Below are 23,151 nucleotides of genomic sequence, written 5' to 3'. Positions count from 1 at the left end.
ACACGTAAAGTAAGAGATAAGTTAGCAGGACATATGCTGTCATCTTCTTTAAGTTATTTGTTTTATTACTTTATGTCATTGTCAAGTTAACATTGTTGGATAAGGAAGCAAGTTGTGCTTATCCTTCCAATAGCTTGCCTATATAAAGGAGCTCCGATCCTGTTGTTCGGAGAGAACAATTGAGAGAACTCAATTAAATAAACACTTGTTTTCTAAGAATCTTTCTTGTGGAAATTTCTTCTTTGTGAGTTGAAGTCCTGTTATCGCCTAAGCCTGAAGAAGGCATGAAGGCACCGTCCAGGCATCGTACACTAGAAGAATCCAGGGAAGACTTTAGGAATTAGAAAATTTACATTTGTTTACTCTTCTCCTTTTATATTTATCGATCGATCTTGGTATATATACATACTTTGTTTAGGAAGAGTCTCGAGAAGAGTTAGGATTAATTTTTGGCCTCTAAGAAAATTGTAGTAATTCCAAACACCTCCCACTTGGCATGGTTCCGTTGGTTGAAAAATGCCGCAGTCACCGATTGCTCCGACGGCTGAGTATATTTTGAAGTTACGCATATATTCCAAACTTGTCCATAGAGGCCTTGTAGGCCATAACCAATTGATGTTCCCCGTCGTTGTAACCTAGGGTCTCTTCAATTCGACTTGTGTAGTTGACGCCTAGTAGAGTTTGAAGTCCTCAAGGAGGATTCTAGATTTCGATCATGGTGAAGGAATCAGCTGGCGACGCCGGTGCGAAGATAGCTCCATTTCTGACAAAATGCTACGATTTGGTGGACGACCAATCGACGGACGAGGTTATATCTTGGAACCAGACCAGCAGTAGCTTCGTCATTTGGGACATGACCCAGTTCACGGTCCAATTGCTTCCCAAGTATTTTAAACACAGCAATTTCTCAAGTTTCGTGAGGCAACTCAATATCTATGTGAGTTTCTCTTGCTTGCTTTTTCCAGTAAACGGGCCCTTTTATTTGTTGTGAATGCTTGCTGGCAATAAATTCCTTTGTCATTTAATTTACTGAGAGAAAAAAACTGGAATATTGAATGGAAAAAAGTCGTAAGTTGAAAATAAAAATGTATTATATGTGTGAATATGACTAGAATTTAGTGAATTATAAAGGGATTGCAAAAAGGTGTTGAGTACATGGTCTTAAATTTCCACGAAATTGTTGAAATTTCCCTCAAGATTTCCATTACCCTCTGAAATCGAAATGGCAATCGATTTGTGTCTTGCTTAATTTCCTTTAAAATCTCAACAAATCAACCCAAATTTATCGAAATCTCGAAATTTTAACGAAACTTGTTGAAAATTTAGCTATAGAATGAAATTTCCAAAGAATTCAAATAAGAGATTGAAAATTGAAGTGACTCTAATTTATTTTATTATTATTATTTTTTGAAAAAAAAAATTTATTACGAGAGCTTTTGGAGGTCATATGAAAAAATAAACTTACAATAACATTTTATTTAACCATTCATGTCTAAATAATCATTATTTGTATAATAAATAATATTTAAATGATTTATGAGTTTCGTTTGTATTAATTGAATATGTTTAATTCACATTATCTTACAAATATGTTTGATACACATATTATATACAACTTTTCAACCTCATACACAACATAGATGTGTTTAACTTGTAATATATTAGTCCTAAAACTTACATTATTATGCCTATTAACCATTTCTAAAGTTTCATAAAGAATTCTATGCTTTACTATTGATTTTTGTTATTTTTTCAAATCAAAATCGAAATTGAGATCAAAATCAAAATTTCCTTAGAACTTTCCATACTTTTGGAGCTTCGAAATTTGAGTCGAAATCAGAATTTTAGACCTTGGTTGAGTGTTAGTTGCCTTGTAGGAATACCAAAAGTTCTCAAAATTATCTCTCTGAATTGAATGCCTTGCTTTGTAAAATTTGGAAAACTTGAAAGAGAATGGAGAGAGATGCCTTTATTTATATAGTAGCTTGAAATTAGCCTTTGAACTACCCATTAGATTACCATCTATGGAGAAATTTGGAAAACTTTCAAGTAGAATTCTGTTTGTTCAAAATGGTGCGACAAACTCGATTTATGTTTGCATGAGCTCAATAAGCATGGGGTGAATGAATTTACATATAGAAAGTGAAATCAAGTTTAAGAAATTTGATTTCATGGGACTAGATAAGTTTGGGGAGTCTATTTTGGATTCAATTAGTTTGTGGGTAGATAAAGTCATTTTCATATTATTAATTAACATCTTCGAAAGGATTATATTGACATTATCGATGAAAAAGTTGGATGTTTTGCCTTCTTTTATTTGACGCTTGAGAGGAGGAGGGGCAAAAGGTTGTTAATGATAACCGTGGCACCTCCATGAGTTGCAAGGTTCTTTTTTCAGCTTTTTCCTATTTGTAGAATCTATCCATTAATGCCATGAAATTACTTCAATTCAGGTTATAGGTCAGTGAGCACCCTTGTTTCAGTACCCAATGGAAGCATGAGTGCTTTTGTACTCTTCTTCAACCATCTAGCTCTGCATCTTTTCCCATGCATGTTTTTGTCCTGCATAGTGCTATAACTCAACATTTGTCTTCAGTTTTGACAATTAAAAGATGGAAGAAACAATAGAACACTAAGAAGCACAGACATGGATGCTAGACATGACCCAACATGGGCCCAGTGGCTCAATGAAATTAAAAAATCATGGACAAGGCATGGCGTATTTATGCATAATAAAAAATTAAGTAGTGATACACACACATGCACAAACATAACGTGTTAACTAAATGTTAAGTTACTAATGTAATGATAACAATAAAATCAACTTTCATAGTTTAAAGTCTGTAGAAGTGCTAGCATAAAATTAACTTACAAGTGACAACCTTCCTAGTAGAGAAGCACAAGCTTCTTCTAGAAGCCCTGCAAGCAAGTAGAGAAGCACCCTCTTACATTTTCTTGAGAAGCCACTGCCCCTTCCAACATTTTAAGTTAAATGGTCGTTTTTACTTTTTCAACTAACATTTCTTCAGCTTTATGAAAGGGCCTTGTCATTTAAACAATTTGCTGTAGTTGTCTCATTCGTGTCATAGTTTTGTTGATGATAAGTCCAGATTGAGTCAATATGTATGTTAGAGACTGGAACTTATGTGTGTGTGTGTGTGTGTGTGTTACTCCAACACATACAAACATGTATGAAAGCTGTGTTGAAGTTATGTCCGCATCCAACTCACCAAGACCCACTCTAAGTTGTGGAGCGGCACGTTAGTGCCTTATTGATTTGAATAGGACACCATTCCTTTCCCTTTGATAGAGCTCTCTTACTCAAATGTGAGGACTGCTGCCCTTTTTCTTGGTAGTGGGAATCCCAATGGACCAACACCACTTAGTTGCATGCCCTAACAATGGGTACACGCAAGGCCATCAAGCCAACAATCCTTATGTAATTGGAATGTTGCAAATTGTATGGTAGTTACAATTGTATATTTTTAGTAAAAATAAGAATAAACCTTAATATTGACTCCAAAACTTGGACAAGCATCATAATGAAGACTAGGATTTTGAATTAAGTTACAAAGTGTGAAGGTTAGTGAATCACATATAAGGCCCATTACGTACCCAGTTGCCCTTTTGGCCTTCTTTTCAGCAATTTGGTAATTAGATAATTCTTTATTTATCTTAAATAAACAGTAATTTTTGAGCAAAATAGATTACAATTTATCTAATATAAATAAGAGACACCATGTACCATTAAATCATGCTTAGACAATCAAAAGACATGCTTTGAACAAACTAAGTTAACACCAAAAGAGACATCTACACAAAGCATGCAAGTGAATTAGCTTGTAACAAGGCATCATTTTTGGATCATGTCTAGAAGGCTTAAGTTGAGCAAGCCATGGATTAAAAAGTAAATGAATAATTGAAACGGAGAAGCATAATTGATTGAAGAGGAAAAAAATGAAGGTGCTAATGCACACACAAGTAATCTTTTTGATCATGGATTTGAGCTCAAGATAACCCCTTGTTGCTTACACTTCCCTGCTTTGATTAGGGAATCGAATTCATGTAGTTCATTCCATAGGTGAAGCCGATCAAAACAAGACTATGCTCAAGCACATGCACTTGCACCTAGGTTCACGAATCATCATCTATCACCAAGTCACGAATGAAATCATGCAATACTTCCTATATCATGCTTTCCTAAACATTCATATCTGCAACATACTAGTATATATGATCAAGAATTAATATAGAGAAGGCTCCAAGCAATGAAAATAATTCTAGATATGTTTTAATCCTAGCTACATTGGAGATCATGACAAATACCAAAACAAGGATCCAAGCGATGAGAAGAATTCCATATATGTGTTAATCCTAGCTACATTGGAGATCATGACAAAAACTAGAACATTATGTAAGGTAATGGTTAGGAGCTTAATGAATTGGTTTAACATAAGTAAGTCATAAGCATGCTGTACCGTACAAAATAGAGTTGAAAGGTCCTACTTGTGGATTCTTCGGTATGCTTGAGTGGTCCATACTTCAAGAATTCTTTGTTCTTCTCTTGTCGATTTTCTCACTATCCTGCTCCACTTGCTCAAACGATTTTCGTGCTATCTATTCTATTTGATTTGGGGTACTATCCTCTCTGCCTCTTCATGTCTAATGGAGTTACCTTATGGTGCCTTTTTGGTTGCTTGGCTTGGCTAGGCTACTTAAGAACGCTTAAGTCTATGTTTGCTGCCAATAAAACAGATGCACCCTAAGGTCCTATTCATAGGTCAAATGTCGGAAACATTTACCTAAAAGTTCCAGGCAATCCAACATCTGTGATGGCTGATAACTTGATCAAATGCTTGAATGGGATGCAGAAGGGGTCCAAGACAAAGTTGTTGCAGTGGCAGGGGCTGCTCCCTCATTGTCACGCAGGCAGTAATGCATTTGACATTAGTAGTCTGTCAGCAGCATGTTTGGCTTAGCAGCGACACTGCATCTGGTTTGGTTTCCTCAGGTTTGTCCCCTTTGCAGGCCTTTTCTCCTACTATGTTTTTGCTTCAATCCCTTGAAGAATTGTGAATTTGTAAGGGGGTTCAAAATGAGGTGTCTACAAAGAAGAACAACAATGAACACTGCATCTTTGAATAAGGTCCTTCTTTTCTCCTACTATGTTTTTGCTTCAAACCCTTGAAGAATTGTGAATTTGAAAGGGGGTTCAAAATGGGGTGTCTACAAAGTAGAACAACAATGAGCACTGCATAGGTCCTTCTAATTTATTTTATTAAAAGATTTGAGCAGAGTTTAGGAGTCTGTTACCTAATGTTCATGTGGTTTAGTTGAGGATTTCAGAAAACATTGGAACTCTTGACCTTTTTCATTCTTTAATTCTGTTTTTGGCTTAGTATTTGTGCCTTTGAATGGTGAGATAAATTAAAGGTTGGCAGTTTGGATCCTTATTTCTACTTGGGCTTAATTTCAGAAAATGTTTAATCCTGATGATTGTTCCAACACTGCAAAATACCTCCAGTGGTCCCAAATTTTGTAATTATGAATTCTATTCTTCGGAAAATGGTGTTAAAATCAAAGAGATGCCTTTAAACCCATATTAGCTCTTCAACACTGCAAAATATAAAGATATGTCTTTAAATCCTTACTGTTCCAACACTACAAAATACCACCAGTAGTTCAGATCTGTGCATTACTGAAACATCTTTATTACTTCGCCATCTTTCATGGCTCCACGACTTCTGACCTTGATGTTGATGTCTTCTGCTGACATTTCCTCCCAGCCTTAATCTGATCATGTCTAGCTGCAGTTTGTGTTTATGAGAAAACTTCCGCAAAAGAATATGTAATTTATGGTGCCTGCTTGAATGGATATGTTATAATCCGTCTTTGAAAGTTAAGTGCCATAGTGGCAGTGATTCGGTCCACATGACGTATGCCCACTCCCCAAGCTAACCCCTTGGGTCTTCCACTTTCACATTGAAATTACAATTCGCGCACATGAAACACTTGTCCAAATACATTGGTTTGACAACCCAAATCCTATTACTAAATCCAACAAGCTAACGAAGGCACAACAAATTTTGGACAACTGCCCATGGATCCTTTGATCTAGTGGTGGGCATGGAAAACCGAAAAACCAAACCAAACCAAAAAATTAGTTAACCATGTTTTCGGTTTGGTTTCACTTGAAGAATTTGGATTTTTTTGGTTAATGGTTCAGTTTCGTTTTTGGAAATTTCATTAACCATGGTTAACCGAACCGAACCAATAATATAAATATATAATATTTAATATATATTATTTAATTAAAACTAGTTTAATTAAAAAATGAGGTAATGATGTACAGGTGTACATCACTCCGACACTCCCGTCTTTCTCAAAACTAAATTCCCCTTTTCATAATTTCATTTTCATCTTCATACTTTCACTTCCCTATCAAAACCAAAGAAACCCTAGATATCAGCCCGTCACTTACTCCCAGCAGGCAGCAGCCGACAGCCATCGTCCCATATCCCCACTGCCCACTTGCAGAGTCTCCGTCGCTGTCGCCTCTGCCCCACATCGTCTACATCTTCTCTACTCACAGCCATCATCCCACATCGCAGCCATCGCCACTACCCACTCACCATCACCCCACATCACCCCCACCCACTTGCTGCCACTGGCATCGATCTCAACCATCATGACATTTCCTCTTATTTGTCAGAGGAATTGGGTCTGCTCACCGTTCTAGCATTGTTTCACATCAACTTGAATTGGTTTTGCGGAAATGTTCCTCAGAAGTTTGTGAATCTGAACTACTGTTCGAGTTAGATCTCAAGAATAATCAGTTGGTTTGGTTTTCCTGTTTTCCGGTTTTCCATGCCCCCCCCTGGACCTTTGCACCTATTGCCTCTATTATCTGCAACTTTTGGTTGTTCTCTGACAGAGGAAATAAACATATGTGCCTTCGTCCAAGGTAAAAATCAACAGATCAAATAGATCTCTTCTGCTGAAAAACTGTGATGTAGTCGGCACTTAGCATAAGAACAGAATCAAAAGAAAAGAAACCCAAAGACAGGAACAGAACACCAAACAGATGAAGTTACATTCCAAAGCCAATATATGCCTTAACTATTTAAAATAGACATTTAGAGATATAAACATATTTCTAAGCCAATATATGCCTTAACTATTTGAATTTATTATGAATGTTCTATGTGTTTTTTTTTTTGTAACAATTTAGAAGTTGAATTGTGGGTTTTGTGTTTGTTCAATTCATGGATTGGATATTAATTTGAAGTTTAAAAATTTGTACCTTTTTTTATTTGAAGCTTGAATTTTAATGTTTGAAAATTTTAATTTGCATAAAATCAAAATGGTCAAAATGGAAGAAAAATATCAATTTATGTGAGTTTAAACTTCTAATTAGGTCTAACCGTTCGGTTCGGTTAACTGTTGGATATTGGTATAAAATTCCGTTAATTGAAATTCGGCTAACCATTTGAAACGGTTCGGTTTCGGTTCACAGTTTTTTGTGAACCGAAAATTCGGCTTGGTTAATGGTATTGCGGTCATGGTTTAGTTAACCGAACCATGCCTACCCTTACTTTGATCCAAATACAATCACCACAAGACATATGAAACAAAATTACAAAGAGAAAGCAATGTATGTCAGACTCTTTAGTGCCAAATAAACTTTCAAGCCTATTAATGAAGATAGAGAAGAAATTTAAGCACAATGATCTTCTTAAGAACACTTGAATGCCTTCACAACAATCACAAGGTTTGTTCTTTTGAACGCTGGAGGTTCTTACACACTCAATCTCTCCTTTTTTTTTTTTTTTTTTTGTATATGAAAGTTAATAAAAGTGTGCTGTCTACTTCTTTTTGTATGTTCTCTTCTTGTGTTCTCTTCTACGTTCTTTGTTTTGTATGGAGTCTCCTGCACATGAGTATATATCGATTGGCTTCCAATGTTTACTTGCTTGTGAATCTTCTAAAAAAACTGATGGAGAACCACCTGTGGAGAACTTTAGATGTTTATATAGTAAACAACAACAAGAAGAAGAAGCCTTAAGTCCCACTGGGTGGGATTGGCTACATGAATCCTTTTTCGCTAATTCACCTGATTAATAGCAATTTCTGCTACTAGATTAAGAGCTATTAAATCCTCCCTCACAACCTCATCTCAAGTTATTTTAGGAATACCTCTACCCCTTTTCATGCCAAAAACAATAACTAAATTTACTCTTCCTCGCAAATGCACTCCTAGGCCTGTGTTTCAAATGCCCAAACCATCTAAGGTGCCCCTCCCTTATCTTATCTTCGACTGGTGCTATGCCTGGATTATTGCATATATATGCTCATTCCTTAATTTATCATTTAATGTGATACCACTTGTCCACCTTAACATTAGCATTTCAAAAACTTTTACTTTTTGTACATGTTTTTTAGTTGCCTAACATTCTAAACCATAGAGTATTATTAGCTTCCTTTTAATTTTAAGGATATTCTACGATTACACAACACTCCTAACACAATCCTCTATTTTACCCGACCTACTTTAATTCTATGTATCACATCCTATTTAATTTCCCCTTCTGAATAATAAATCCAAGATAATGAAATCTATAAGTGTTTTACAAGTTTAATCTTCTCTCCACTTCTCCTTACATTACTAAAATTGCATTTCGTATATTTTGTCTTATTCTTACTTATCTTAAAACCTTTATACTCTAAAGCAGTTTCCCAAGTTCTAACTTAGATTCTACTCCACTTTTACTTTCATCAATCAAGACAATATCATCTGCAAATAACGTACACCAAGGGTTCTCGTTTTGGATATTCTTATTGAGTTCCTCGACGACTAAAGTAAAAAGATAAGGACTCAAAGTAGAACTTTGGTGTACACCAATTGTGATTGGAAAAAATCTCTAGATTACCCTTCTACAATCCTAATGCTAATCATCGCTCTATCATACATATCCTTGATGACCTCATAATATTTATTACATACCCGTTTCTTTTCTAAGACCCACCAAAGAACTTCCCTAGGTACTCTATTACATGTTTTCTTAAGGTTAATAAATACCATATGCAAGTCCCTCTTCTTTTTTCTAAACTTTTCCATTAATCTTTTTAAAAGATAAATAACTTCTATTGTTAATCTCCCAGGCATAAGACCAAATTAATGCATTGAAATCCTTATTTCTAGTCTTTTTCTTTGTTCAATTAGCCTTTTCCTTAAGGTTTCATTGTATGACTCATAGTCTTAATTCTGCAGCTGTTATTAGAAGTTTGAATATCACCTTTGCTTTTGTATAAAGGTATTAATGTGCTTTTCCTCCTTTGCTCTGGCATTTTCTTGGTTCTTATAATAATGTTGAATAGATAAGTTAATCTTTTATCCCCCAAATATTTCCAAACTTCAATTGGTATGTTATCTAGTCCTATTGATTTCTCATTTTTCATCTTTTTCAAAGCCATATTAAGTTCAATGACTTTAATTTTGCAAATAAATCTCCTATTTTTAGACTTTTCCTCATCTACCACTTCCAAGTTCAATCTTTCATTTTGGTTTTCATTAAACATCGTATAAAAATATCTTTGCTACCTCTCTTTTATGTCTTCTTCTCTAGTCAAGACATTATCATTCTTTTCTTTTATACATTTTATTATTTTGCATTACCTAAATCTTTGTATTTTTTTTCTCTAGCTCTAGCAAGTTTTTTAAATGTCACTTTCTCCTTTTTTGTATCTAGTCTATTATATAAAAGTATCATAAGTTCTATATTTAGCTTCAGTAATGGTTTTTTTTTTTTGCATTTTTTCTTGCCTTTTATACTTTTCAAGGCTTTCTATATTTCTATAACTTTTCCATATTTTATAACACTTTCTTTTTCTCTTAACAACTTTTTGGACTTCTTGATCCCGCCACCAACTTTCTTTACTACTTGAGTATCTTCCTCTGAATTCACCTTAAATCTCTTTTGCTATTTTATGATAGAGTTAGCCATTTTATTCCGAACAATATTTGCATTTTACCTTACGTACTATTGTCCAATCACATTCTTTGATCATTTTATCTTTTAGTTTTACTATATTTTCTCTTTTCAAGCTCCACCACCTAGTCCTTGTGTTGATTTACTTTACTCTCTCTTCCATTTTTAAGTATGTATATCTAATATTAGGACTCTGTGTTATGTAGCCAAACTTTCTCTTGGAATAATTTTACAATCCTTACATGATAGACGATCCCCCTTTATTATTTAAGAAGAAATCTATTTGCCTTTTTTTTTTGCCCACTCTTGGAAGTTATTAAGTGTTTTTCTCTTTTTATAAAGTAAGTATTCAATATAACTAAATCATAAAACATGGAAAAATCTAAAATTTTATCGTCAGCCTCATTTTTATCTACATATCCATGACCTCCATGCATCCTCTAGTAACCTAAATTATCGTTTCCAATATGTCTATTCAAATCAACTCCTACGGATGTCTTTTCAGATGTTGGTATGCCTTGTAAAATACTATTCATGTCTTCTCAAATTTGTCTTTTAAGATTTTTTGCTATACCTATTTGGGGAGCATACACACTAATGACATTTACTATCTCTAGGCCTAAAGCTATCTTTATTTTAATGATCCAATCCCCTGTTCTTTTAACATCTACTACATTATCTTTTAGGTCTTTGCCCATAATAATTTTCACCCCTTTTTTATGTTTCTTTTCTCGTGTACTAGATTTAAATTTTGATTTATCAATTTCTCTAGCTTTCTCCCCTACCCATTTCGTTTCTTGAAGGCAAATTGAGTTGATTTTCCTTTTAAACATTGTTTTCACTATTTCCCTGCTTTCGCCCTTAAGTGTTCCTATATTTCAACTTGCTAATCTAATATTAGTTTCTTTTGCTAACTTCTTGGCTCTTTCCCTTATTAACTCGATCTATCTGCTTGACCTAGGTGGATTTGGTAAGGATTCATGATATATAGATCTAACAATTTTTACGCTACTTGTTAGCTACCTAATGCAACACTTCTCGTTTATCTGGGCTTGGGACCGGCTGTGTGTACAAAGATAATTTGTTACACAAGTGAAGTGCAAGTTCGATTTTTTTTTTTTTTTGAATGCAGACTTATTTCACATTGACAATACAACAAGAACTAGAAACCCACACCACCTACCCCCAAACAATCAAAACATAAAGAAAATTAATATACACTAAAAAAGTACTTTTGAAGATTTGCAAAAAGAAAACACAAAAAAGGCATATGTTAAGCCTACAAATTGAAAATACAATGTCTACATGCATATGTTAAGTCTCCAAAAAATGAAAACACAAAATCCACTTTAATAACCAATGATTGAGGAGAGAAAAACAAAAAAAATCAAAAGAGCATAAGATCTCATTGTTGGCTAAAATCGGTAAGGTTGAATTCCAAGCAAAAATTTGTTGCCCTAGTAAAAAGAGCAATGACAACCAACTAAAAATACACAATAAGTACCCTTTGACGCCGGAAATTTAACGCTAATAACAAAACCAATAGAAGAATAATAAGAGTAATGAGGGATTGTAAGAATTCTTCAAACCAAAATAAAATTGGTAATAAAGTCAATGTCGAGGAAACCTCTCACACTACTCACTCCACCTCACATCAACAGCGATCTTCTGAATTTTCTTTTGGATTTAATGCAAAGAATTTTCAGATTGTATTCAACACAACTTAACCCCACACCCCCCCCCCCCCCCCCCCAAAAAAAAAAAAAGTCCCTTATCAATTCATGGTCTTCAATTGAACTGTTCTCCAAATTCTCAGCAATCACTCTGCCTCAAATTTGGCCTATACATTGTCAATCTTATCCCTCATAGGAACCTGACCATGCTGATCGACACCGATTCGAGATCCCTGAAATGCAAGACCAGGTTCTTGATGACAGTCTTGATCCAAAATGACTATGATTTTTGTCCTTATCAAAACTCATGACAAAGCCCTGCAATGGGCGAGGTCGGCAGGTGAAATTTTCCTTAAAGCCTTGCTTCAAGAAAAAATTAATGGTTCAAAAACTTCTTGCAATCGATCTATGCTGAAACCCAAGGTTCTTGCAGGGGTTTCCTTCCAAAGAAAGAAAAAGGGAACCAAAACTTAGAGAGAAATTAAGGAAAGAGATGGGGAATGTTAAGACTTGTAGCTAAAGTAAGCACCGGCCTCGACTCTCCCAAGAAGTTTCAGGTATTAATTAGTTCGTGATCTCTTCAGTGATAAATAGCAGGAGGACCATCTTCGCTGGAGAAGATTGCTGGAGAGCAGTGTTGCAAGGCTGGCTGCATACGATGGGCCTTTGGCTCCATAAGGCAGAAAGAGATGGATGACTGGGGCTGGAGATTGACAAACTGGAGGTGACTTTGGTCAACCTTTGCTTTGAGTGTTGGAGGAAAAGGAGGAGAGAAATATATGATCCACCGGAGATGGGCAATCAGCTGGAAAAGATGGCTGGCTGGAGATGTGAGACCAAAGATAGGCCTGTTAACTTTTTGCAGCTTCTTGATACAACAGATCGCATATAAAGTTCAGCTATCCACAGGTGCATGCAGAGCCAAATCTTGGATTTTTCTTGATCCTCCAAGATCAAATCTTGAAACAGAATCTCTTGTGAACAATTCTTATTGCTCACAACAATTTTGAAACGTTAGTTGGAAAATGGTATTTGAAAATTGAGTTGTGCAAATTGTAGTTCTGGCCGTAATTCGCAGATTAGCAGCCTGCGTGGTGATTGTGCTTTGCTCTTGATAATGAATTGATGTAGGACAGACCGGATTAATGTAAGACCGTAAAGAGATAGAAACATAGAGGGAATTGAGGAGAGAAACATAAGGGGAAGAAGGGAGGTTTGTTGTGCAGTACCTAGATGTTTATGTAGTAGCTAACTTATTTTTATTTGGGATAACTCTGGTTATTTTAGGAGTTTAGTTAATTTAGGTTTGTATTATGTAATTTATGTACCTTGGATTATTTTGTAATTATGTGTTTAGTTGTGGCTATTTTGTAAATGTGTTAGAATTAGTAGTGGGTATAAGTGCTGGACATATAAATATTGTACAGTTATTATTTGAAATCAGGGTTGCTGCAGTTTCCCCCCCTCTCTCTCTCTGCCGCAGATTCTCCTTCTGTTCCTTCTTCCTCTCCCATCTTTGTTCTGTTCTGCCTCTGATTTTGTTTCTTTCCCCTGTTCTACTTTTCTTTTCTGTCCTATTCTTCTTCTTCTTCTTCTCCTTCTCTCCCCTATTTTTCTCGATTCTCTCTCTATTTCTGAATTCTAGTGCTTTTCCTACATCAAGTTGGCACTAAAGCAAACCATGATCACCAAGCAGCCATCAAACCCACAGACTAGAATGGTCATTGCTGTTACAAAACAGCATAAGGAGCAATTATTTTGGATTCAATTTCTACAACTATGGCCATCGTTGCGCAACTACAAGTCCAACAAATAACTCAAGGATCAGAAATCACAGGAAAGTCCTGGAGGATTAAAGCATTGTTCATATGTAACTTCCTAGAAAATTACAGTCGTTCCCCTGAAATTTGAGCACCTTTTTCCAAGTTCCATTTTACAACTCCTTCACCATCACAGACAGACACCACTGAAAGCCCCTCCATGCAATTTCACTTTCACCCAACAAGGGGTGTGGCCCCATGCACCACCTGAAAGTAGTCCAACTGAATGCCCTTCAAAATCCGCAATTTCTTAAGCTCCTTTTGACCCACCACCAGAACCAACGTCTTTGAATCTGCCACCAGCTGGAAAACCGTCGCCCAGAACACCTTGCTGGTAGCACCATGCCCCACACACTGGCGGCCTGTGAGTGGAAATTTCCAATGTTTTCCTGCTTCCAAATTTGCGAGAAATTGTTCGCATCCGTGATAAATTGGGTTTCCCTTGATATTTTGAAGCAAAATTGAGGAAAATTCAAGTGCTACTGCAAGGTACATGTTTGGAGGATAATTTCATCAGCAACACTGGATTCAGGCTTCATTTGCTGCATTTTGTAGGCTTTTATTTTGTGGAGGCTTGAGAAATTGGGAAGTTAGCTTGATCTTGGACTGCCAGCTTAAATTTCTGAGTTATCCTGCCAGCATTCAAATTGAGGTCTAGCTGCTGTATTTTGAGGTATACAGCAATGAATTAGTTTTCCTTCGTGGGATTTTGATGTTGATCTGAAGAAATCCAACTTTAATTGTTTGATACATGTTTTTGCAAGGGCAAATTCAGTGCGCTGGCATCAGTCTTCAAGTTTGAGCATCTATATAAACATCTAAGGGCCTTTGGTAAGGTTGCATAGACTTACACTACTTGGACTCCACAGAAATTGAATTAATATTGCTTATCTATTTGGTAGTTATTTGAATTTGCATTGGTCCATATTTTTTTTCCAGTTAAATAATAATAATAATAATGAGTCAGTTCCATATATATGGTTCCTACCTAGTTGGCAATTCTCAACAATTACTGGACCTGACTATGTAGTCTTAGACAACCTTCTTCTAATGTCCTTGATTATTACCTCAAGTTTAGAGACCTCATTTTTCGGTGTGCTCTTAGTAAGGAACCTAGAATGTTAACTTTGTTCAATAAAGGGTTGAGGGGTGCAATCAAAAGGTATATGATTATTTGAAAATGTTCCACTACTATTTGAGGCGTATCATATGGCCTTGGAATTGAAGATATTTCTCCAGCTACCAACCTATAACATCACTTCCTATTTTAAAGAATATCATCAATCTAGATCAATTTTTCTATGGTCTTGAGGTATTCCTAGATCCTCTCAAGATGTTCAAGAAAAAGCTCAAATTTTTGAAGATAAGCAATCAAATATCAGAAATGCCCATACTAATTGTTGCGTAATTGAGTATCATGACTACATAAATGACTTGCATATTACTTAATGCAGAATGTTTTGATGCTTATGTGGACATGCGTCATGAATCTTCTTAAGGTGATGTCGTAGACCTGTCTTTATTACCCTAAACACTGTTGGAGCCTCTAGGCCAGAGATAGATCTTGACTTGTCCCCAAACTTGGTTGTCGAGACTTGTGATGAATAGCTAGATGAGATGCCAACTACTAGGACAGATGTGTTTGTCAATAACCTTGCTCTTTAACTTCAATTTCTGTTTCTAACCCAAAGAGTGAGGAACAATTGGTTGCTATAGAGTTCGTTGAATAATCTTTAATCATGGAACCTATTGTTGAAAGTCCTCGTGAGATTATTTCTCAATCTGGTAAACTTATGCCTCCATCCCTTTTATCATCTCCTTCTACATTTTCCTTAACTGAATCTAGTGAAACATTGTCCATTATATTAGAATATGGACCGAATGCACATTTTCTTGGGCTGCCCGTAGATTTCGATATTAAATTGATTTATTTTTGGAGGACTGGTTGTTTTGTTAGAGGACATGGCAACCTTCTGTGCTACTTACAACTGGAGGATCTTCTAGATATTCTCCAATTGTGATGGATGATGCAATGCAGATTGTGCCTTCTCTTGATTTGCCCACATGTTTGATCTTTTTCCCACTCCTGGAGTTAAAGCTACTACTCCATTTCAGAACTTAAGGTTGAGTTATCTCTAACAAGGGGAGTTTTATGGAGAACCACCAACGGAGAACTTTAGATGTTTATATAGTAGCTATGTTTTTTTATTTTAATTTGGGACAGCTTTTGTTTATTTTAGGAGTTTAGTTAATTTAGGTTTTTTTTTTTTATATTTTACGTACTTTCTATTTTGTGAATATGTGTACAGTTATCATTTGAAATCAGAATTGCTGCAGTCCTCTCTCTCTCTCTCTCTCTCTCTCTCTCTCTCTCGGTAGTTTTCCTGTTCCTTCTTCTCTCCCATTTCTATTCTGTTCTGCCTCTAATTATATCTCTTTCCCCTGTTCTATTTCTGAATGTTCTGTTTTGTTTTCAATGTAAGGAAAAGGAATGTATCGATGAATTTGGAGGTGCAGGCGAAAGGACCATGACTATGGCTTGATGGGCTGTAATTTCTTCATATTAAGAACTTCTTCCTAACAATCAAATGCAATATTCATAATTAACACTGTTATCTAAAAAAAATATCCATAATTAACACATTATTGATAAATAGTCAACCAAACAAAGAATAAATTGAAGATTCATGATTGGTCATTGGGCATCAAATTCTGGAGCCTCTGTTAGGTTAACTCATCCACTCTAACAAGATCCATGACTGATGCATCATTGTTAATCGGTGACCATTTCACATAATTCAAGATTTGAGGAAGAGCTAAGAGGACCATAGAGGAGGATGGGATTCCCCACGCTTCAAGACCCATGACAGATGAATTTGAGTTAGAGTGAGCATTATTTTCCATTCAATGTGAAAGATTAGGAAAAGACACTATGGATGGATGTAATCCATAGGGTGTTAGTAGATAATTGTAGCACGTGTACGCTTGGAATCCATTTGTCAATTCACACATGGCATGCATGTGCTTGTTTAAGCTGTATCTAGATTATTTATAATTTTGGAAAACTGATTTGTTAATCCACTTCATTTAGGGTTTCAGAAAAATTGATTCAGATCGCTGGGAATTTGCAAATGATGAATTTGTCAAAGGTCAAAAGCATTTGTTGAAGAATATTGTTAGGAGGAAACATTCTCAGGGCTTAGTTCCACGGAAATCATCCCAGCAAAATAACAATGCTGCTGAAGCATGTGAAGAAATTGAAAATTTTGGGCTCTTGAAGGAAGTGGAGAATCTCAAGATTGATAGGAATGCACTCATGCAGGAGTTGGTCAAACTTAGGCAGCACCATGAAACCACAGAGAACAAGGTGCTTCTCTTGAGAGACCGCCTTCAAGGAATGGAAAAAAATCAGCAGCAGATGCTGTCATTTTTAGTGATGGTAATGCAATGCCCAGGATTTTTGGTACAGCTGCTGCAACCAAAAGAAAATAACTGGCGCACGCCTGAAGCAGTGAAGAACATGCTACAAGAAGTTACAGGGGACGGTGAATCAGATGCCTCGGATGGGATGATGGTGAGGTACTGGCCACAGAATGATGGAACTTCAAAGCCTCTTCTCACACAAGCGTCAAATTCAGAGGAATCCCTAGAATCTGATCCTTCTTTTGAGAAGATAAAAGATTTTTTCATGAATATTGATTTCCGTCCGACACTGCCAATTGATGAAAAATTTCTCTCTTCAGCTGCTATCCCAGATTTACCTAATGATGAAATGCTGGAACAGCTTCTTTTAGCTGCACCTTTCTTAGAAAATATTGAACAGGAAGACAATGGCTCGGGAGTTGTATTAGAATCAGAAATTTTTGAAACCCAACTGGATGATTTTCTAAGTCTTGAATGTTCACCAGAACAAGTGGATAAATCTCAATACTCAGAGATGGATTCTGTAGCGCATGAGGTTCACGTAGAGATTTCTCTGGACTCGGTTCATCTAACTGACCAAACAGGACTTCCAAGTTCTGAAACGCAACAGCAAACTTGACAGTATAGAAGTTTTACACAAGCTGTTCTTATATCAAGTTCTTACTGCTATAGCTCAGTTTTGTTCCTGTAAATTCAAGTCAATTTGCTTTATTTCATGCGTCTCATATTAAACTATATGCTCTCTCTCTCTCTCTCTCTCTCTCTCTCTCTCTCTCTCTCTCAAATAAATTGGCATTTTCAGGTTAATTTCATGAGAACCTTGTGTGCTTCCCCATGTTGCTCAGTTTACCACACACCGCACGGTGCTAGAAGCGCACAGGTTACTTCTTCAGTTGCTATATGGTTGCACAGCACTTGCGTTGCATTTGGCTCAAGGAATGTTGAATGCCTATTTTTAAGAATAGAATAGAAGAATTTGATAGTTTATATAAATCATTATCAAAAAGCAATTAATAATCTAAAATTTCTAATGAATCAATAGCAAGAAAGGAGAAATGAATATTTCTAAATTTTATTATGGAATGTCTATTCCTTTCACACTCAATGTTAGATAAAAATAATAAGAATAACAAAGATTAATTATTACCTCTACTTTTAAAATTTTCATTATATTTCATTTTATTGTTAATAATTGGTATTCCATGAATCAAGCATAGCCGTAAAGTTGTTTTAGTTTTTAATTATAAATATTCGGGATTGATAAATAATGAGTGAGTGGCTACTCTCTCTCTCTCTCTCTCTCTCTCTCTTGCACATGCACACACACAAAATGGGGCTCTGCATCTTTCATTATGGTAGCAAAACAGAAACTGGTGTCCTTGGATTTCAGATTTTACAGAACTTGGTAAGTAGTCATCCTAGCTAGTTTTTCTTATGAATATGCGTGTTTTTATCTGGCCTACCCAGCTAGCTTTTTGTATTGCTTGTTCTCTCCATGCCTAGGTTTAAAAAGTGTAAAATGAACCATGCATGTATCAAGCTATATAACCCAGCTGCACACGAGGAGACGTCTTCACAAACGGTTGTCTTTGTAATCTGTTATTGCTTTGTATTTTATTATTCCTTTTTTTTGTTTTACTCAACCAATCTATAACAAATTATTTCTGTTTTGATATTCCCTTTTACTGTATATATTTACCTTCAACATCAATGAGAAATTTAGAGAGAAGAATTCCACAATTCCAAAATCTCTCATTCGGCTAACATGGTATCAGAGCCACAAACAACCAGTCTCGCCGATCCTCCTTCAATGGCAACTAGCCTATCTTCTTCCTCTTCCCCTCACTTCTCTGCTACTTCGTGCTTCTCCCACATAGGTACCAAAAAACTCTTCACAGATAACTATTTGCTGTGGAATGTTCAAATCTTAGCCTACCTTCGTGGACAAGCCCTATTCTCCTTTGTCGATGGTTCTGTCACACCTCCCTTTGAATTTCCTTCCAATTCCTCTCAATATAACCCTAAACCCAATCCTATTTTTCATTCTTAGAGGCGTCTCGACTAGTTGGTTCTTAGCATTCTCTTCTCCTCTCTTTCAGACTCCATTTTAGGTCATGTTCTATCCTCCAAAACCTCCCATCATTTATGGACCTCCATTTCGTCCATGTTCTCCTCTCAAGCTCATGCCAAAGAATTCCAAATTCGTTTCCAACTCAGAAATCTCTCTTGAGGTGATCAATCCATCTCCAATTACATTGGCAAAGTTCGTCTTTTTTCCAACTCCATCGCTGTTATTGGTAACCCTCTCTCCGATAAAGATTTGGTCACATACTTGTTGAATGGGCTTGGCTTCTCATACAAACACTTCGTCAACTCCATCACCACTAGACCCACCCCTGTTTCCTTCCACGAGCTCTACCAACTTCTCCTCGTCCATGAATCTCGTCTTGCTCTTACAAATCGACCCATCACTACCTCTCTCGAACCATCTACACATTTCACTTCGTCTGCAAGAGACCGGCAAGGTCGTGGCCCCAATCGAGGAGGACGCCAAGGTTGTGGCAAGGGTTGGTACTCCTACAATGGTTGCGGTGGCTGATCATCATCTCCTTCCCATTCATCTCAGCATTACAATGCGCACCGACCAATTTGTTAGGTCTGCAACAAGGTCGGCCATGTCGCTCTTTAGTGCCGACAATGTTTCAACCATGCATATCAATTTGAAGCTCCCAACAATTTCTTTGCTCACTACACTACTCAAACTCCATTTTCTGAATCGGTTTGGTACCCCAATTCTACAACCACTCATCATCTCACAAACGACCTCTTTAACTTAAACTTGTCTTCTGAAGCATATGCAGGTAGCGAGATCATATGGGTGGGTGATGGCAATGGCCTTCCAATTGAAAACTCTGATGATACCTACCTCTCTTGCAGCTCCTCTACATTTCTTCTCAAGAATATTCTGCATGTTCCGTCAATCACTAAAAATTTAGTGTCTGTTCTTCAATTCTGTGTTGATAATTCCTGTTATTTTGAGTTTCACTCCACTCATTTCTGTGTAAAGGACAAGGCAACTGGGAAAATCCTCCTCATTGGGCCAATGCGTGATGGTCTCTACCATTTTACATCAGCTACAACCATTTTGTCATCTCCATCAACCCATATTGGCCAACGAACCTCTATGGATCAATGGCATCGAAGGCTTAGTCACCCTTCTTTAACCTCGGTCTCTCAACTCCTGCGGTCCAAGAACCTTCCATTATCTCCTACTGATTATGTGTTTCAATGTTCTGAATGTCCCCTAGAAAAATGTCATCAGTTTCCTTTTTCCTCAAAATAGGCCCATTATACCAAGTCTTTACAATTGTTATGTGTTGACCTATGGGGTCTAGCCCACTATGTCTCTCAAAATGACTATAAATATTATCTTTCATTTGGGGACTCTTTTGCATGCTTCACATGGATTTTCCCTATCAAGTCAAAGTCCAATGTCTTGCATATTTTCACCACCCTTTTACCATTCATTGAACGACTTTTTAACACCAAGCTCATCACCTTACAATCAGATGGGGGAGGTAAGTTTCAACGTCTCACCACCTTTTGCAAAAAACTTTGCATTACTCACAGATTCTCATGCCCTCATACTCACCAACAAAATGGCCTTGTAGAAAGAAAACATCATCACAGTGTAGAAGTAGGTCTTGCCCTCCTGGCCCACTCATCTCTTTCGTTCTCATATTGGCCTTAAGCTTTTGAAACTGCTATTTTCCTAATCAATCTCTTACCCACTTCAGTCCTAAAGAACAAGTCTCCCTACTCCTTGGTTTATCATCAAGAACCTGACTACAAGTTTCTTAAAGTTTTTGAGTGTGAATGTTGGCCCAACCTTTGACCATATTCCTCTCACAAGTTGAACTTACGGTCCACATCATGTCTTTTCTTAGGCTACAATCCAACACATAAACGTTACAAATGTCTTGATCTAAACACTAATCACATGTACATTTCCCGTGATGTCATATTCAATGAATACTCATTCCCTCTCTCCAAAGCCAGGTCCAAACGAATTTCTAACCCATCTTCCTCCCAACCGGCCCCTTTACCCATATTTCCTTGCTCTATCTTAGGCCCACATCCAAGCACCTGTGTACCTCCATCTCCTATCATCCCTAACCCATCCCAATGTCCCTCCATCTCCAACCCAATCCTCTCACCAACATTATCCCCTTCCTCTGATCCTTCCCTTGACCTCCCTCCATCCCCTCCTTTGCCTAATCCTAACCCTTGTCTTATCCCACCTCGTTCCCCTATCATCACTTGATCCCACACCAATTCATCTCGTCCACGGAGTTTTACTGATGGAACCATGTTGTACCCTACTCGAAATTGTCTCACTGTTTCTGCAGGTGTACCAGATGATCCTTCAATTTTTTTTTAGGCTATCAAACACACTGAAAAAGGAGTCCATGTCCAAAGAATATGATGCTCTCATTCAGAATTAGACATGGACGTTGGTACCACCTATACCACACATGAATGTACTCGGATGCCATCGGATTTTTCACACCAAAACCCTAGCTGATGGTTCTTTGAGAGACGAAAGGCATGTCTTGTTGCAAAAGGGTTTCATCAACAATCAGGTGTTGACTTCCATGACACATTCAGCACCGTAGTAAAACCCTCCACCATCTAGCTTATTCTATCTATTGGTGTCTCTTGTGACTGGTGTTTGCATCAAATTGACATTGAAAATGCATTCTTACATGGTGTGCTCACTGATGATGTCTATATGCAACAACCTTAAGGTTTTATGGATCCCTCTCGGCCTTCCCACGTATGCAAGCTTGAGAGAGCTATATATGGGCTTAAGCAAGCACCACTTGCATGGTTTGCTCAGTTAAGTTCCTAGCTCCTTGATTATGGCTTTGTTGCTTCTAGAGCTGACCCATCTCTATTTATTCTCAATTGCCACAATCTTCATATGTACTTGCTCATATATGTGGATGATATAGTCATCGCATCCTCCAAATAGTCCACCATTGCCGATCTCATTCATGATTTGAGACTTACCTTTCTAGTAAAAGATCTCGGTCCTTTATATATCTTTTTGGGCATTGAAGTTGATTACACCGCTGGTGGTCTTGTCTTTTCTCAAAGAAAATATATCAAGCATCTTCTCAGCCACAACAATATGCTTCATGCCAAACCAATTTCGTCACCAATGGCTGCCTCCCTAAAATTGTCCAAATCAAATACCCCAAATTTTGAGGATGTTACTCTATATTGCAACATTGTGGGAGGCTTGCAATATCTCTCGGTTACAAGACCAGACATTTCCTTCTCCGTCAACAAGGTTTGTCAATTCATGCATTCCCCAAAAGCATCTCATTAGAGTGCGGTGAAGCGCATGCTCAAATATTTGAAAGTCACTGTAAATGATGGTATCTTTTTTGCCTCCAAATCAAGTCTCACTCTCCAAGCTTACTCAAATGCCAATTGGGGAGGTTGTCCATATGATTGTCGTTCCACGGGGGGATTTTGCATCTATCTTTGCAAACACCTCATCTCTTGGAGTTCCAAAAAGCAACAGGCTGTTGCTAGATCTTTAACGGAAGCTGAGTACAAGTCAATAGCTTCCTCGACAACTAAACTTATTTGGTTTCAAACAGTGTTGTGTGAACTTGGCAACCAGCTTTCTCAAGCTCCTACTTATGGCGTGACAACCTAGGGGCGACATACCTCTCAGCTAATCTAAATTTTCACTCTAGAACAAAACACATGGATATTGATTTTCATTTTGTTCGAGATAGGGTGGCTACTAGTTCGCTTAAAGTTTCTTTCATTAGTTTCAAAGATCAAATTGCAGATGTTTTAACAAAACCATTGGCTACCGACAAATTTTTTTGATTCAAATCAAGTCTGAATGTTGTAGATATACCGTTGGACTCGAAGGGGTGTATCAAGCTATATAACCCAGCTACACACAAGGAGACATTTTCATAAACAGTTGGTGTGTAGGAATCAACATCTTTGTAATCTGTTATTACTTTGTATTTTACTATTCATTTTTTTTACTCAACCAATCTGTAACAAATTATTTTTGTTTTGATATTCCCTTTTACTATATATATATATATATACCTTCAACATCAATGAGAAATTTTGAGAGAAGAATTCCACAATTCCAAAATCTCTCATTCTGCTAATAGCATGAATTTTTACGAGCAGCCTTTATTGATTAAT

General features: G+C 36.8%; 1 protein-coding gene across 1 annotated transcript; it reads left to right on the top strand.

The window, feature by feature from the left end:
- The first annotated feature begins 428 nt into the window (after nucleotides 1-428).
- On the top strand, nucleotides 429-17,640 carry LOC131154058 (heat stress transcription factor A-8). The gene is made up of 2 exons (XM_058106551.1): nucleotides 429-937; nucleotides 16,574-17,640. The coding sequence occupies exons 1-2, from the start codon at nucleotides 716-718 to the stop codon at nucleotides 17,522-17,524; spliced, it is 1,173 nt and encodes a 390-aa protein (XP_057962534.1). The 5' UTR covers nucleotides 429-715; the 3' UTR covers nucleotides 17,525-17,640.
- The last annotated feature ends 5,511 nt before the right edge of the window (nucleotides 17,641-23,151 follow it).

The sequence above is a fragment of the Malania oleifera genome, chromosome 4 (genome assembly GCF_029873635.1).
Source record: "Malania oleifera isolate guangnan ecotype guangnan chromosome 4, ASM2987363v1, whole genome shotgun sequence".
Lineage (NCBI taxonomy): Eukaryota > Viridiplantae > Streptophyta > Magnoliopsida > Santalales > Ximeniaceae > Malania > Malania oleifera.
This window is presented reverse-complemented; position numbering and strand designations above follow the sequence as displayed.

Bases quoted from the DNA above. Each gene is read 5' to 3' on its own strand.
- LOC131154058 (XM_058106551.1), top strand. From the start codon at position 716: ATGGTGAAGGAATCAGCTGGCGACGCCGGTGCGAAGATAGCTCCATTT. The intron at 938-16,573 runs GTGAGTTTCTCT...CACTTCATTTAG, and splicing joins TGAGGCAACTCAATATCTAT to GGTTTCAGAAAAATTGATTC.